General features: G+C 41.5%; 1 protein-coding gene across 1 annotated transcript; it reads left to right on the top strand.

Moving 5' to 3' along the window:
- The first annotated feature begins 2,178 nt into the window (after positions 1-2,178).
- On the top strand, positions 2,179-13,858 carry fhdc2 (FH2 domain containing 2). The gene is made up of 12 exons (XM_077578963.1): positions 2,179-2,295; positions 4,113-4,649; positions 5,221-5,282; positions 8,690-8,792; positions 8,977-9,062; positions 9,321-9,421; positions 9,608-9,678; positions 9,814-9,921; positions 10,823-10,893; positions 10,991-11,108; positions 11,208-11,372; positions 11,457-13,858. The coding sequence occupies exons 2-12, from the start codon at positions 4,188-4,190 to the stop codon at positions 13,296-13,298; spliced, it is 3,189 nt and encodes a 1,062-aa protein (XP_077435089.1). The 5' UTR covers positions 2,179-2,295; positions 4,113-4,187; the 3' UTR covers positions 13,299-13,858.
- The last annotated feature ends 1,025 nt before the right edge of the window (positions 13,859-14,883 follow it).

The following is a 14,883-nucleotide window of genomic DNA, read 5'->3' as shown; positions in this document are numbered from 1 at the left end:
TCTGAACAGAAGAGAACGCTTAAAGCAATGGTAGTTATTACAAAAGCGGCCAACAGGTGGCAGCAGAGTATAAGAGATCAACCAGGGCCATGTTGAAAAAAAGCTCAGATTTGTGAATAATGATGAAACTTAGCTTAATTCTAATTGCTGCAAAACGGAAACAGATAGAAATATACTTTTTTCCTGATGAAAGAAAAGACTCTAATCTTTCTTTTGGTAGGTTCCATGTTTTCATAGCAATAGAACACAATATTCGGTGCCTTGCAAAATTTGTCAAAATCCAGTAAAACAGCCAGGAGCAAAGGGGGTTGCTTCAGCGAAAATGGCTGGGACTGAATGAGTTAATAAAGATTGAGATGTTTGAATTAGTTATACTTTTTGGGGGGGAATATACAGGAGGCTTCCAAAAGCAGTCATTATAGGTTAAATTGCGTAAATGGAAATGTGAGTAGTTGTTTGTCTCGCTATATGTGCCCTTTGACTGACTGGTGACAAGTCCAGGATGTGCCCCACCCCCTCAATCAGCTGGGATTGGTTCCAATGCTGACCGTGAACAGGATAAGCAGCAGAACAGGATGGATGGGTGGCAACAAATCATATACTCTATTATATGCGGTCCTAAATGCTCAGCGGCTTTCCATAGTAAGTAGGGAGTGGTTTCAAACCTGATCTGATTTCAAGATAAAAATTGAAATTAATTTCTATTTAATTTGATTATTAACATTAAATGGGAAGTCAACCCCCCAAAAATATTTATAATATGTTCTATGCAGACCCACAAATCAAAAAATGTCATTGTGATAAATATTGCATTTGTGGTATGGGTTGAGAAGCAAAATCTACCCGTTTTTAATCACCTGAGAGGGTGGCCATTTTGCGACTTGCTGTTGACTTAAAATTACATCACAGTTGCTGGACCAATCACGGCTCACCTGTTTTCTGAAGCTGAACCGTGACTGGTCGTTACCTGAGCCCTGAGCAACTGTGATGTAATTTTCAGTCGACAGCAAGTGGCAAAATGGCTGCCCTCGGAGATGGATAAAAACGTAGATTTTGCTGCTTTATTCATATTTCACAAACACAATATTAACTCATTCACTGCCATTGATGGATATAGATTTAAAAAAATCATTTTAACTATTTCTATTAGTTTAACATATTTTTCAGCTTTTGTTAACAAGAGTATGAAAACCTATAATTTTTTTTATTTTACATTTAGAACAGATATAAAATTTGTGATTAATCGTGATTAATTACGATTACAAATTCTAATCGCCTGACGCCCCTAATTTCTAATAATCATTTTAAAAATATTTTCTTTTTTTAAAAAAAAGAAGAAGAAGAAAAGATCATCAAAAATTAGAGGCATCAGGTGATTAAAATGAATTGTAACTAATCGCGTGACTTCACTCGTTAACTCACGATTAAAAACAAACAAAAAGATGATTAAAAATTAGGCGTCAATGGCAGTGAATGAGTTAATCAAAAATGATGTGTTTAGACTGTTGATGGCACATACAACATATTGTAAAGAAAATTCTGGATTGACTTACAATACAGTAGTTACAAAAAAAAATAAAAATGCTCTACTACTAAAGTCACGTCACATTATGAAACTAAATATATATAAAATATCACACAATCAATATAAAAAAAACACGAGCAGTGCATATATCAATACAGTTGCATTCCAAAATATCTCAAGGCGCAAACTCATCGTTGAGAGTCCAAAAATGCGATCAGATACCTGAAACCTTTGCACGCTCCTTGCTGCACAAATTAAGCATTCAAGTGTCAAGTAAAAATAAAAGTGGTGCGCCTAAATGGAATAAAAACAATGCCGTAACTCATATTTCTCCAGTATGTTGCATGATTGCGGCTTTTTATCAAGGACTTTCAGCGCTCTCTTATACAGTGCTTGCAGGGGACACACGTCAGAAGTCACACAATATTCCATATGTATGAAAATCATTGCATTTTTTTTGTTTTCATTTGACCGTCCAAATCCAAAACCAAACAGTAGACGTGGACCAAAGCTGCGTGAAGCCGATCGCGCTCCCACCTGACAACCCTAAAAATCCGCCCCATGGGAAAAAACTGGGAGGACGCAATCAAGGCATCAGCCTGAAGAGCGCGAGCGCGCCTGCGCGCCCCCGACAGCAACTTTTCACTACGTATCGAGTTGACTACAGCGGGTGGATCGCTTGTCTGTTCACCGGGATGAAAAGCAAAAGTGAAAGGTTCGTTTAAAGTGGTGCTTTACCTCTTGGGAGTCGTTTCGGTCGCTCACATCAGGTAAGTGAACTTTTGACCGGGCTCAAAGTCACGCGTCGTGATTTGTCATTTAACGGAACGGGGCTATGTTTCATATTAGAGTGACAGCTTGTGGAAAAGTTGAAATCGCAGAAAATTGGGTTGGTCCGAATATGCTGTTTTGTGTTTTTGTATGGCTAAATTACGCTCACATTTGGTGTGTGCGTGTATGTTATCAATCGCGTTCACGTTTACATTAAATCAGAATTTGGAAGAAAAAAAACCCCAAAAACTTCCGCGCAGTAAACTTAGGCGACTCTCGCTGGAAGTCGTCATTATCTTTCAAACCAAATAGTCACACTTACAGTGTTTATGTCCAAACTCCGCGTTGTGATGAACAACTCGTCTTTGAACCAGCATGCAGACTTCTGAGTCATACCCTAATTGCATTACTAATCCTGCTTAAACCTGCCGGTACAAGTGTGTGCAACCAGCTTTTAGCCGTTAACCTCTCATAACGAGGGAGAGAAAAAAAAATAATAATGTCAAGTCTACACCCAGTGCTTTTTTTTTTTTTTTGTGCGGTTAGACTTGCATCACGCTACATCCCGGTAATGTATCCATCTATTCTAATTAGAAGGGAGTAGGTGCACGTTGGAGGTGTGTGTCAGCAGAACAGGACGGGACAAGCAGTTTAAACAGCTTACTGTGCAAAAGTCATATCAGCATATAATTAAAGAAAAAAAAAACACATTGAACTTGCTTGGAAAGTTGAAGCAAATGTTTATATTTCAAGCTCAAAGTCTTATGCTAATGAAAGGCCAAGGCCGTTTGTCAGGTGAGGTCAATTGTGGCTTCCTACTGCTGCAAACAAAACCCCAGGAGAAGCCTGATTTCTTCTCTTCTGGTGTGGTCTAAGTTCTACCCGGAAGGTAGGGAACAGTGTTTTATGATATTAAGTCTATTCTGCGTTCAGATAGCCTAGGAGTGCCTCAGGGTTCCGTTTTGGGTCCCTTATGGTTCACAATAACCTCACGGTGAGGCTTCAAAGCTCTCGTAGATGGACCACCGGAACTTTTGGACGGTATCTTCTGCTATCGCGGAGCTTAAGCTGTGAAATGTTCTCCCGGCTGAACTTAAATTGGAGACAAATACAAACGTCTTGAACAAAAAAAACTCAAAACAGTGGTTGAAGTCGAGACAAATTTGCCATCATTGAGTGAGGCTACTTGTACAGGAAATATATTTTTTGTAAATTGATGCACGATTTGAATGCCTCATTTTGGACGGGCTCTTACATCTTATCTTAACTTATTTAAAATTAGCTTAACCCGTGGGGTGTGGAGGGGGTTATTTTATTTAGAAATGGCTTGGTCAGACTCAGAACCATCAAAAAACCCAAAACGAGTCACAATACTTCCTAAGGGGCTAACTTAGCTGACTCAGTCATATTTACACTGTAAAACGTTAATGAATGTGCATTTTAGACTGGCTCTTACATCTTATCTTAACTTAATTAAAATTAGCTTAACTTAGCTAACTCAGGCATATTTACATTGTAAAACGTTAATGAATGTGCATTTTAGACTGCCTCTTACATCTTATCTTAACTTAATTAAAATTAGCTTAACTTAGCTAACTCAGGCATATTTACATTGTGAAACGTTGATGAATGTGCATTTTAGACTGGCTCTTACATCTTATCTTAACTTAATGAAAATTAGCTTAACTTAGCTAACTCAGGCATATTTACATTGTGAAACGTTGATGAATGTGAATTGCCTCTTTTCAAATGAATTCCATTTTTTTTTTGCGTTCAGTAATCGCCTGAGATTTATTTTTGTTGTCTTCTTGCGTAGGTGAACCCTTGACCTGTGAGCTTGGAAAGATGTCTCCAACCAAGTAGCGCCCCCCCTCCCTCCCCACCTTCCCCTATGCTTATCAACCTGAGTCCCACCCTCAAGGAATCTCGTGCCTTTCATGGAACACTGCCTCCTATCCCCGACGACCCAGCGCCAGTGAAAGTGCAAGTCATGGATTCATGCACGGTGGCGGCGGCGCCTGCCCTTCCGCCTCCGCCGCCACCGCCACCGCCGCCTCCCCCCCCTCCTCCGCCGCCTCCGCCCGCCCCCTCATCGCCTTTAATCCAGACGGACTGCGCCCGTCGGAACCGGCTGAGGAAGCTCAACTGGGAGCGTATCCCCAAAGAGAAGGTGGAGGGGAGGAAGAGCGTGTGGAGCGGTGCGGGCCCGGGGGAGGACGAGTTCCCCATAGATCTGCACTCTCTGGATGAGCTGTTCGGCCAGACGGACAGTCAGCCTCAGGACAGGAGCAACACTTTGAGACGACGGTGTGCTCTGTTACGCTGCAGAACTCCTCAGGATAGTCCAGAGGAGGTCAGTTTGTGCATTCTTAAACCCACTGGGTCAAAAGTCACCCAAAATTAGGCGAAATAGCTAACCAATCACCGGGTCCAAAAGGGACTGAGAACATTGCTGGGGATTGAACGGATGAAATCCCAGTTTCAGGGAAGACATTCTACCACTAGGCCACTGTGCTGGTGCAGATCTGCTCCAACTGGGATACAAACCAGTGAGCTGTCTTGAGCCATTGGGTTGAAGATTTGACCCAGCATGTTGGGTCAAGATTTAGATCAAACAAGGGGTAAAGCTACCCATACTGACGAGTTAAAGCTACCAAAAAATGGGTCACCTCTTTATTAGCATAAGTGTGGTTAAAAAATCTGTTACATTGGATTGACCTCAACTTCAGTACACAAAAATATCAACCAGCTTCAACTCTTCATCTTGTCCAAATCCAATCTTCAACCCAATCTGCTGGGTCAAATTAATCAACCCGACCTTCTCAGTGGGCTAGGAAAACAACCCAGCTTTTTTTTTTTTTTTATGTGTTCCAGAAACTAATATTTTCATTGTAATATTTTCCAATATGTCCTTCATTTTACAGATCTCGCTACTGGACTCCAAACGCAGTATGAACATTGGGATATTTCTTCGCCAGTTTAAAATGTGAGTCCGTTTCCTATTAGCTAAAACTGGAACTATTGGCTTGCGATGTTGAAAGCAAATATTAAATACTAAAAAAGTGATAATTGAAATCCCTTTAAATGACTTTTTTTTTTTTTAAATGTGATTGAATTCTCTTCAAATATTTGTAACACTTATTTTTATTTAAAAATTGGTTCTCAAGTTTTTATTAAAAAAATAAAAATAAAAGACACTTGTAAAAAAACAAAACATAAATGAGATAATAATAATAATAATAATTAATAATAATATAATGAGACATTTCTTTAATTTGACTGATATAGCAACTATGATGAGATGACACTATCCAATTGACGGATATATAACTTGATTAACTGGTTGGTACAAATTGTGTAGATTAATTTATTCTTTGGAAGGAACTTGGCTGCAACCATCAGCGGCATTGTCGATTCAGTCTCAACAAGTTTACAAGTCTAAAGATGACAAAAACAAAAAAATACATGACGTCAGCTATGCTGTTTTCGTTTTTAGAACCATTCACGGACAAAATATCGACAGTATGTGCAAAAACATACATTTCCTAGTAATTTGTTATATTAGAAATGTTTCTAAATATAAAATAATAAATAATAATATATATATATATATATATATATATATATATATATAATAATAAAATAATTCATTAATTGCTCATTTTCTCCATTGTCGGTCAAGGGAATTTCGTCATGCTTACCCTTATTTTGGATCAGCATAAGCAAGTTTAATGCATTATACATTGAGGCGTTGTGTAAAATGTTGGCAAAAAAAAAAGAAGCTTTTCTTGCAACATTATCAAAAGTGATTAAAAATTCTGGGATATGCACTAACATGTAATGAGAGCGTCCATAGCTCATGCTGTCTCGTCACAGATTTTTGTAGAAATTGGTTTCGTTTTTTTTGCAGAATTATAATAATAAACAAAAAAAAAATTATACGTATATTATTTCAGTACTTTATGGTTTCATCTTTTTCTTAAAGCTTAATCCAGTCCATTTGAGATCATTTAGTGCAGGAAACAGACAATTGTGCCCGAGGGGGACAACACTTAACTGGAATGGCCATAAATCAAACAGCATGGCGTTGGTGTCAGACGATTGAAGGCAGAAGGGGGGGGGGGGGGGGGGGTGCGAGTGTCACGGGTGTGTTCCTGTCGATATTGCAGTGGGACAGGTGCAGGGGGAGGGCCCTAATCGGAACAGATGGACTGCATGTCCTTAAGTGTCCATGTTTAACGCTTGGGAGTCAGAGTTGACACCTGCTAAGGGTGTCTCCTGTTTAGGTGACCCCTGAATGGGAGTGACCTCGCTGGTGACCTTGAGTCATCCACTCTCCTTATTTAATTTTTTGGGGGTTTGACTCCAAGCAACACTTCCCATGGGCATAAGAGCTGTTTCGTAATACAGTATTTATTTGTTCAAATGACGACTTGTTGTGTTGCTGTAGACTGAACATCGTGTCTATTCAAACCTGGATTTGTCCAGACTTGTGTCTGAGTCCCAAGCGTGAAGAGAGCGTCTTCTTTATGTTAACATTTGTCTCGTCTGGAGCTTTCTTGACTTCTGTCAGCGCAAATTGAGTTTTTTTGTTGAAATGCGGCATCAGTTACAACAACATCTATATTTTTCAGTGCATGTGAACAAACATCACTATATATATTTTTTTTAAAATACACTCCCAATGCACCGAAGGCGAAATCTATTGAGATCAAAAAGCTATAAATAATTACTCCTGGCAAAGAACGGCTTATGATATTTTATTCTCATTGGCAAGTGTATAAAAGTATAAAATTCTCATTAAGGAAAAGGATACGAAGCCAATCTTCCAAGTCCCAAGGGGGAATATGAAAAAAGCAAGTTCTGTTCACAGCAAAAGCTAAGGTACCACAAATGGAAAATAACCAACAGATGTGAAGTTCGTTCAAAAAGGCTGCTCGAAAAAGGAAAGCAAAAAATATGGGGCATTTCCGCAACTTTATCCCGATCATCACGCAAATGTAATAATAGTGATCTTTCTATGTTGTTATTATTGTGTGCTGAAATGTAGAGCTTGGCAGATGTACTAAATTCCAGCTATTATTTCAAGGAAATTATTATTAGGATTGAATTCTGGTATTGGATATCTACTGATTGTTTGACCGAACCTATTCTTGTGACAAGGGAGTGCGTATATTACCTCATTTGCTGCCAGCCCAGTAAAAATTTCTTTTTGACGTCTATAGTCGTCAATGGCAATGACTGTATAGAGGCAGGCTACCATATATAGTTAATAAAAAAGCAAGCATTTATAAGACTAATAGAGTGAAACCTAGAGTTCAAAATACGAATGGCCCATTTTACAAACTTTTCAAGTTTTGTATATTTTTTTTTTTGTAGAACATTTGCTCCTGGTTAAAGAATATGGTTGGACAAAAATCAATACGTCTTCTCTGTGTGCTTCTCCACTCACAATTGTCACAATGGCTGCCTTCAGCGTCATTAACTAGGCAAAAAAGGTCCATTTCCCTGGACCGCTTTTTGCGTTACAAAAAAAAAAAACTGGTTATAATAATTTCTGGTGGAGGCTGGAACTAATTAATTGTATTTCCATTCGTTTCAATGGGAAAAGTTACCTCGATTTAAGCACGTTTTAAGTTGCAAATCACGGAATGAAGTCCGTAAGTTTGTAAGCGTACCCACTGTATCTGAAATTTCGTACAGTTCCGCTTCTTTTTTGTTTTTTTGTTTTCTCTTTTTTTTTTCTTTTTCTGGAGAGCTCAGTATTGTTCATTCGGTAATTTTACGGATTTGACATGTTGCTCTCTCTCTTTTTTCTTTATAATTTTTTTTTTTAATTTTTTTATTTTGTATGTGGGTGAGAATGTGTGAGTGTGTATTCACTAATTCACCTAAAACCCACCCAAAAATCCCACACCGTTCACCTAAACCGAACACTTACAGTTCCGCTTCTAAACGTTGAATTAAACACTGTGTACATATAAACAGCAGCAAGCTGTTGTAGCAGTACAAGGGTGCGAGATTGCCCATAAGATGAGCTTAATGGGAAAACTAAAAAGTGAGCTGCACCACTGGGTAAGAAAGCCGGAAGTCAACCACATCAGTTTTCTTTGACGTCCCGAAGAAAACTCCAGACACGTTGAGCATGACAGACACAAGTTTCCACTGCGGCGTCAACCATTCGCCCCTCGTCTACACGTTGACTGATAAGAAAAGGGAAAAAAAAACCTCATTATCTCGTCATTGTGTGAAAACAAAGCAGCGATATTGCTCACAGGAGGGGTTTGGGAAATGACACCATTACAAATCTGGTAGCCCCATTGCAAGCATGATGTCATACTCACAGCACATTTCATGTGTTTTTTTTTGTTTTGTTTTTTTTTTCTCCCACAGGCCGGCTAAGGAGATAGCTGAGGATATCAGGCACGGAGACGGGGACCGTTACGGATCAGAGAAGCTGACGGAGCTCTGCAAGCTGCTACCCGACAGCGAGGAGGTAAAGTGCATCCTCACTTCTGGGGTCAATCCCGTCGTCATCTGGCTCCGGTTAGGATGATCAAAAAGTTGACTGTTAGATGCGGTGTGTTTGGTCGGAAGGCGCTTGGTGAAAGCTTTTGGAATTCCACCGTTAAACAGCGATCTGTTTTGCTGGCTTTTTCTCAACATCTGTTCTCTTTCAGGAATCTCGCCTGAGGAGCTTCAGCGGCGAACGTCGCTGGCTTGGAGAGCCCGATCTTTTCATGCTCCTGCTGGTGGAGGTCCCCAGGTACGCTCCACCTTAGCCCTGCTTTGGATACTGTTACCCAGCATGCCCCCCCCCCCCCCCCCTTAGACCAGTGTGTTGTTTTTTTGTGTGCGTGTTATTCCAGCTTGATTCATAGTTTGAGTAGTCGGTGACTCACGTGCTTCCTCTTGAAATGACGTGTGTTTATTTAAGTGATGACCAGGAGTGCCTTTTTGTCTTCGTCATCACTCATCCGTGCCTATTCATTCATCCGTCCCCCTTTCGCTCCCCTTCCATTAGTTTTCGCCTTCGTTTGGATGCCATGATCCTACAGCAAGAGTTTGACCCGGCTCTGACCTCTCTGTGTGTGGCAGCCAGATGTCTGAGGGAGGCGGCCAGAGGTAAAGTAACAGCGGGGAGTTATGTACTCTAGCGCTATAAAGATCTTTGTCTTGACTCTTTTTCAACGCTCACATATAGGATTAGTTCAGGGTGGTAAGTCGAGGGCAAAGAACGCAGGTTATCTTCGTGTTTTAAGAGTCAGGCTCGGTTGCTTACTGAATTGTGCTTATTTTTGTCTCCCGTAGAACTGCTTAGCTGTCCTGAGTTGCACTCCATCCTCCGTTTGGTGCTTAAAGCAGGGAACTACATGAATGCAGTGAGTCACCCTCTTTATATATTGTGCAGTATTTATATTTCCTTCTCCTGAGCCGGATGCATTTTGAATTTTGTTTTTAAACTGTCACAAAGTGTGCATCTGTGTCTTAATCTGACTTTGTGTGCGATTGCTCAGGGTGGCTACTCGGGGAATGCAGCTGGATTCCGGATTTCATCACTGCTCACACTGGCTGACACCAAAGCGAACAAACCCGGCATGAATTTGCTTCATTTTGTAGCTATGGTAGGAACTTGTGTTTTCATACACATTTACTCTATGCATATATATATATATTAGGGGTGTGCTTCTCTCCAATAAAAGACGATTAATGTTGTGCGATACGATTCAAACCCAAAAACGTATAAATATGTCCTGCACTCCCAAAAATGTTTTTATACGTTTTTAATGTTTTTTTATTTTTATGCTAGAGATTACAGAAGGATTTGATAGAGCTTCTGGCATGAAGAAGGTTGCTTAAAGCAATGGTAGTTATTTAATAAAATGGCCAGCAGGTGGCAGCAGAGTATAAAAGATCAGCCAGGGCAATGTTGCAACAAGCAACAGGTTGGTGAATAATGATAAAACTTAGCTATGTTCTAATACTAATTGCTGCAAAACGGAAACAGATATAATTTTATTTTATTTTTTACTTTTTTTCCTGATGAAAGAAGAGACTCTAATCTTTTGGTAGGTTCCATGTTTTTAAGCAATAGAACTGAATATTCTGTGAACTTTGCAAAATCAGTAAAAATCCAGTAAAACAGTCGGAAGCGAAGGGGGTTGCTTCAGTGAAATTGTCTGGGAGTGAATGAGTTAATTTTAATTGTATTCAATTGTATTTTAATTTAATTTTAGAGTGGAGTAATTAAATTCGGTTCGAGTCAGTGGATTTCCGATCCGGTACGGCTTAGTTCAAGAGGGTGTGATACAATTAATTTCTTGTTGTTATTTTACAATTTAAATTAATTTGTCAGTATATACATATATATATATATATATATATATGTATATATTTATATATGCACAGTATATGTAGTCTGTAGCCAGACTGATCCTCAGAGCGTATAATTCTGGCAGCATTTGCAAATTACAATTTCACTTCATTTGGAACAATAGCTCTAATCATTTGTGTTTGTCTCCGCAGGAAGCTGTGAAGAAGGATCAGAGTTTACTGTCATTTCCTAGCCAACTGGGCCACGTTGGTGCTGCCTCTAGGTCAGTCTCTTCCCACCCCTGAGACAAGCTTGTGAAAATAGGCCTCGTGGTTTAGGGTGTAAAAGTCTCTTTAACGTTATTGTTTTTTTAAATGTAGGTTAAGCGAGGAGTCTGTGTTGGAGGATTTATCCAAGTTAAAAAGCAAAGTGCTGGCGCTGAAAGCAAATGTCCTGACAGAGGGAGAGATTTTGCAGCATGCGCAATCTTTCCTAGAGGTAAGACTTGCTGATTAATGCCTTCATTGCCCAATTTTTTCTCGAAAAGTTACATGGACAAATTGATTGTTTATTAAAAGTGCTTGTTTCTGTGCCTAGGTGACAGAGGAGCGTCTAAAAGAGGCAGAGGATGAGGTTGAGGGTATGAGGATGTCAAGTCGAGCGTTGGTGGATTTTTTTTGTGAAGATGACGGCACGTTTAAACTCGAGGAGGCGTGCAAGGTCTTTGACTTATTTTGCCAGCGCTTCCAAAAAGCTGTCAAGGTTCGATCCGCAAACGAAATAAGCGTCTTAATCATTATGGAGGCAGATTCAAAGCGAAATACGCAATTCTCTCTTTTGCTACAGGAGAATGCCGAGCGCGAGTTGAAGGAGCAGAAACGTCTGGAACGTCAGAGGGAGATCATGGAAAAGCGTCGCTCGGTGGCCGTCTGCACAGGTCTCGACCTGGGCCACAGTCAGGAGAGCCAAAATGATCTGGAGAGACTCCTTGAGAAGAACTTGAGCTACACCTGGAGCCGGCGTAGCCTGAGAAGTTCTGACACCCGCAGGTACTCTCACCACCTGTCCGGCGACAAGAGATTCTCAGAGCTGGCCGGCAGCCTGACGGCCATCAGCTGTCTGTCAAGCAGCTCGTCTGACCATGAGACATCCGCCTTGCTTTGTAGCTCTCCAGAGATGGATGTTTTTTGTTCTCCGGTTGGTCAAGGAAGTGTTTTGGAAAGTGACAAGAAGAGTCAGTCTAGCCAATTCCAGGCGATCGATCGGTGTATAGAGGTTGTTCAAGAATCCCTCGGATCGTATTCGCAACGTGGACGCCGGTTGGCGGTTGGGCAACATGAGGCATCAGAAATGAGTGGACGTACAAAAGAGGAGGCAATGTCACGTAAGCAGAAGGCTATCAAGAATACTGAGTTTTCACCCGACTCCCCTCGAAATGCTGCTGTCAACGCAGACACTCCTTCCCTGTGTGCTAAAACCCAGAACTCCAGCCATAGACATAATTTTGGAATGTCCCTGACTGACAGGAATCATTCACTTCAGAATAAATTAAACCATTGTCGGGTTGATGGGTCTGAACCTCAGTCTGGTCCCAAGAGTGGAATACTTCATCGTGACAACCGCACCACATCATTGAGATATCGCAGAACTGAGAAAGAATCACGTCTATCTGTTAATGATACAGAAAAAGTTGACTTGCAGCCACTAAACAAAGGGATTAAAGCAAGTGCTGCTACGTCTGCGCCTGACGAGGGTCTGAGGACGCAGTTGAACACAGAAGGGTTGTTGACTCCCGTGGAAGACAACTGGATACCGTCCAGTCTCCCGGAGTTCAGCCAGTCACATCCAGAGGAGAGCTCGGGTGTTCCGAGTCCGGAGAGGGAGCTCGCGAGGTCGTACTCCCGTGTGGGGGAAACTCTCGAGTGCCACACTCTTGTGAAAGGCCTCCGATCCTATGACTCACTGTCACCGCCAACATCCCCAAACCCGCGACCGGGGCCGAGCCTCTGCTCCAAGTGGAGGAAAGAGAGGGAGGTTGATCCGACAACTCCGGCTTCACCGTCGTCAAAGGAGGAGAGTCGCAACTTGAAGGTTCCTGCACGTGGTGGTATCAGGACTAAGAGAGGACCCGGGTCACGTGCAGGACCTTCCAATAGCGCGGGTGTTCCAAGAGTTCGCCCCAAAACTGAGGCTACAAACCGCGCCCAGGTATCGTCCCCAAAGCACCCAGCGACCTCACGATTGTCCTTGGGTTCGTCTCCTATCACACAACCAGCTTCACTTCATGCGGACGTGAAAAGAAGCGGCAGTGCACGAGAGAGACCGCAGACCGCAAACGATCCGCAGACTCCTAAAAAATCTCCCATGACCCGCAGGACAACCTTGGACAGACCAACAACAGAGAAGGTATCAGGCAGGACTCAGTCAGCATTCGTTCGAGGAAGTCCCCTCCGCGTATCGAAACGGGTCGCTCCCAACTCTGAGACTCAACCGACCGCCAAGGCTCTCCCGGCCCACAGTCCGTCTTCTGCCACAGCTAAGACCATACGTACGGCCGTCATGCCCGTAGCCCGGAATAAAAACACGAAGACCACCAACGCAGGCGCCTGTCCTACCTCTAAAAACCCTTCACGAATTCCTGGTTCCAAAATGCTTCGACCTCCTACAACTCCGCCACAGTGGAAGTAAAAAAGTTTTTTTTTTTTTTTTATGCCTTTCTCAAGTCTACGCAGAGCTGGTTATCTCTGTACATGATCAGTTCCATGACATTAAGCTTATAGATGCTTAATCTATAAGGGTTCTGGTATCATTTGGGTCACATGAAGTCATGTGTCTCATGCACAAGTAGAAGAGTAAATCCTCTAAAGCTCTACCTCATCTTACAATGTGTATCCTTTGCAGGCAATAGGATGCAACTCAATTGGTGTTTCAACAAAGAGCCAAATCATCACGATGTGCCCAATCCGACCGCTTGTGCTCTTAAAGTGTATTAATCGGTGGCCTTTTGTATTTCGAACACTGAGAGCCCTCTGCTATAAGAAATTATTGTCTTCTTATCGTGTCTTGGTTCAAACTTCTTATCCTCCTATTGTGCACCAACTGAAGAGGCAGTGAGGAGACTTTGTGTGTGTGTTTTTTTTTTTTTTAATTTTTGTATCAAAAGATTACAACTTTATTTAACAGCATTGGCTGTTCACTGTATAATTGTGGATATGTAAATGATGAATAAAGGAGGTGGTATGGTCAAACGTGTTTCTCTCTATTCCAGTGGTGTAAACTCTTAACTGCTATTCGATATTCAACCATGCACACTTTCATCAAGGTGCTCACACACCCATAATTCGGGAACCATAAGCCACCCTCCTTGTGAACTACAGAAACACACCTTGCCATCTTCTGACATTTTGCCACCATTATTTCTTCTGAATCGGGCTTCGCTGTCGCATCTCGACACAATTCCATTGCTCTAATTCTGTAGGCGGTTGTCGTCATGGCGACGCCTTAGACGTTCCGGGGCTATTCCTGCCAAAACAAGGGGTGCGGGGGTTGGGGCAAAGCCTGACTGCGGGTGTTGGGGTCCCAGTGGGAACCCTCTCTTCACAGGCCGCAGTGACGCCAGAGCCTTTTGGGAAGGGCAATAAAGTGGTGCCACTTTTTGTTCTTGAGTGTCCGGTTTGTCGCACAACAGTGGCCTCTTAACCTTAGTGTGTAAAGGTGACATCATCAGTGGGTCTCCAGTGGTGCAAGCCAGAGTAATCCCTCTTTGAGGGCCTTTGTTGGTTCTCCATGGATTTGAACACGACCTGATGCTTCGTGTTTCTTTTTCTTAAGCTCATATAATTTGAGTACGCGTCTACCAAGGGATGGGCATTTGAATAAATGTTGTTTGCTTTATTCCTAATATATGAGGGAGATGGATGGTCAACTAAGCAATTATAAGTGCCTGTATTTATTTTTAAACTGGAGACTCTCTCCCTTGAAGTAACACTTGCAGAGATTTATAGAATTAGTGTTGCATTATTTATCAGTTTCCAAACTATGCATAGAAACGTGTAACTAAAAGTATAAAATAATTTGAGCAAATGTGTTTTTTTCAGGAGTGAATTATCAAACTAGTGGATAGTAGATGATTCTAAAACGTTGGTGACCCCAATTCTAACCATTTGCACACATTTGTAAGCATATTTTATTTAACTAATGTTCAATTGATTAATTGAGATACAATCGCTTTCGTTCGAAGGCTGCCGTTTGTGATGGCAGTATTTTTGTGCCG

Source organism: Vanacampus margaritifer, chromosome 10 (genome assembly GCF_051991255.1).
Source record: "Vanacampus margaritifer isolate UIUO_Vmar chromosome 10, RoL_Vmar_1.0, whole genome shotgun sequence".
In the NCBI taxonomy this organism is placed as follows: domain Eukaryota; kingdom Metazoa; phylum Chordata; class Actinopteri; order Syngnathiformes; family Syngnathidae; genus Vanacampus; species Vanacampus margaritifer.
This window is presented reverse-complemented; position numbering and strand designations above follow the sequence as displayed.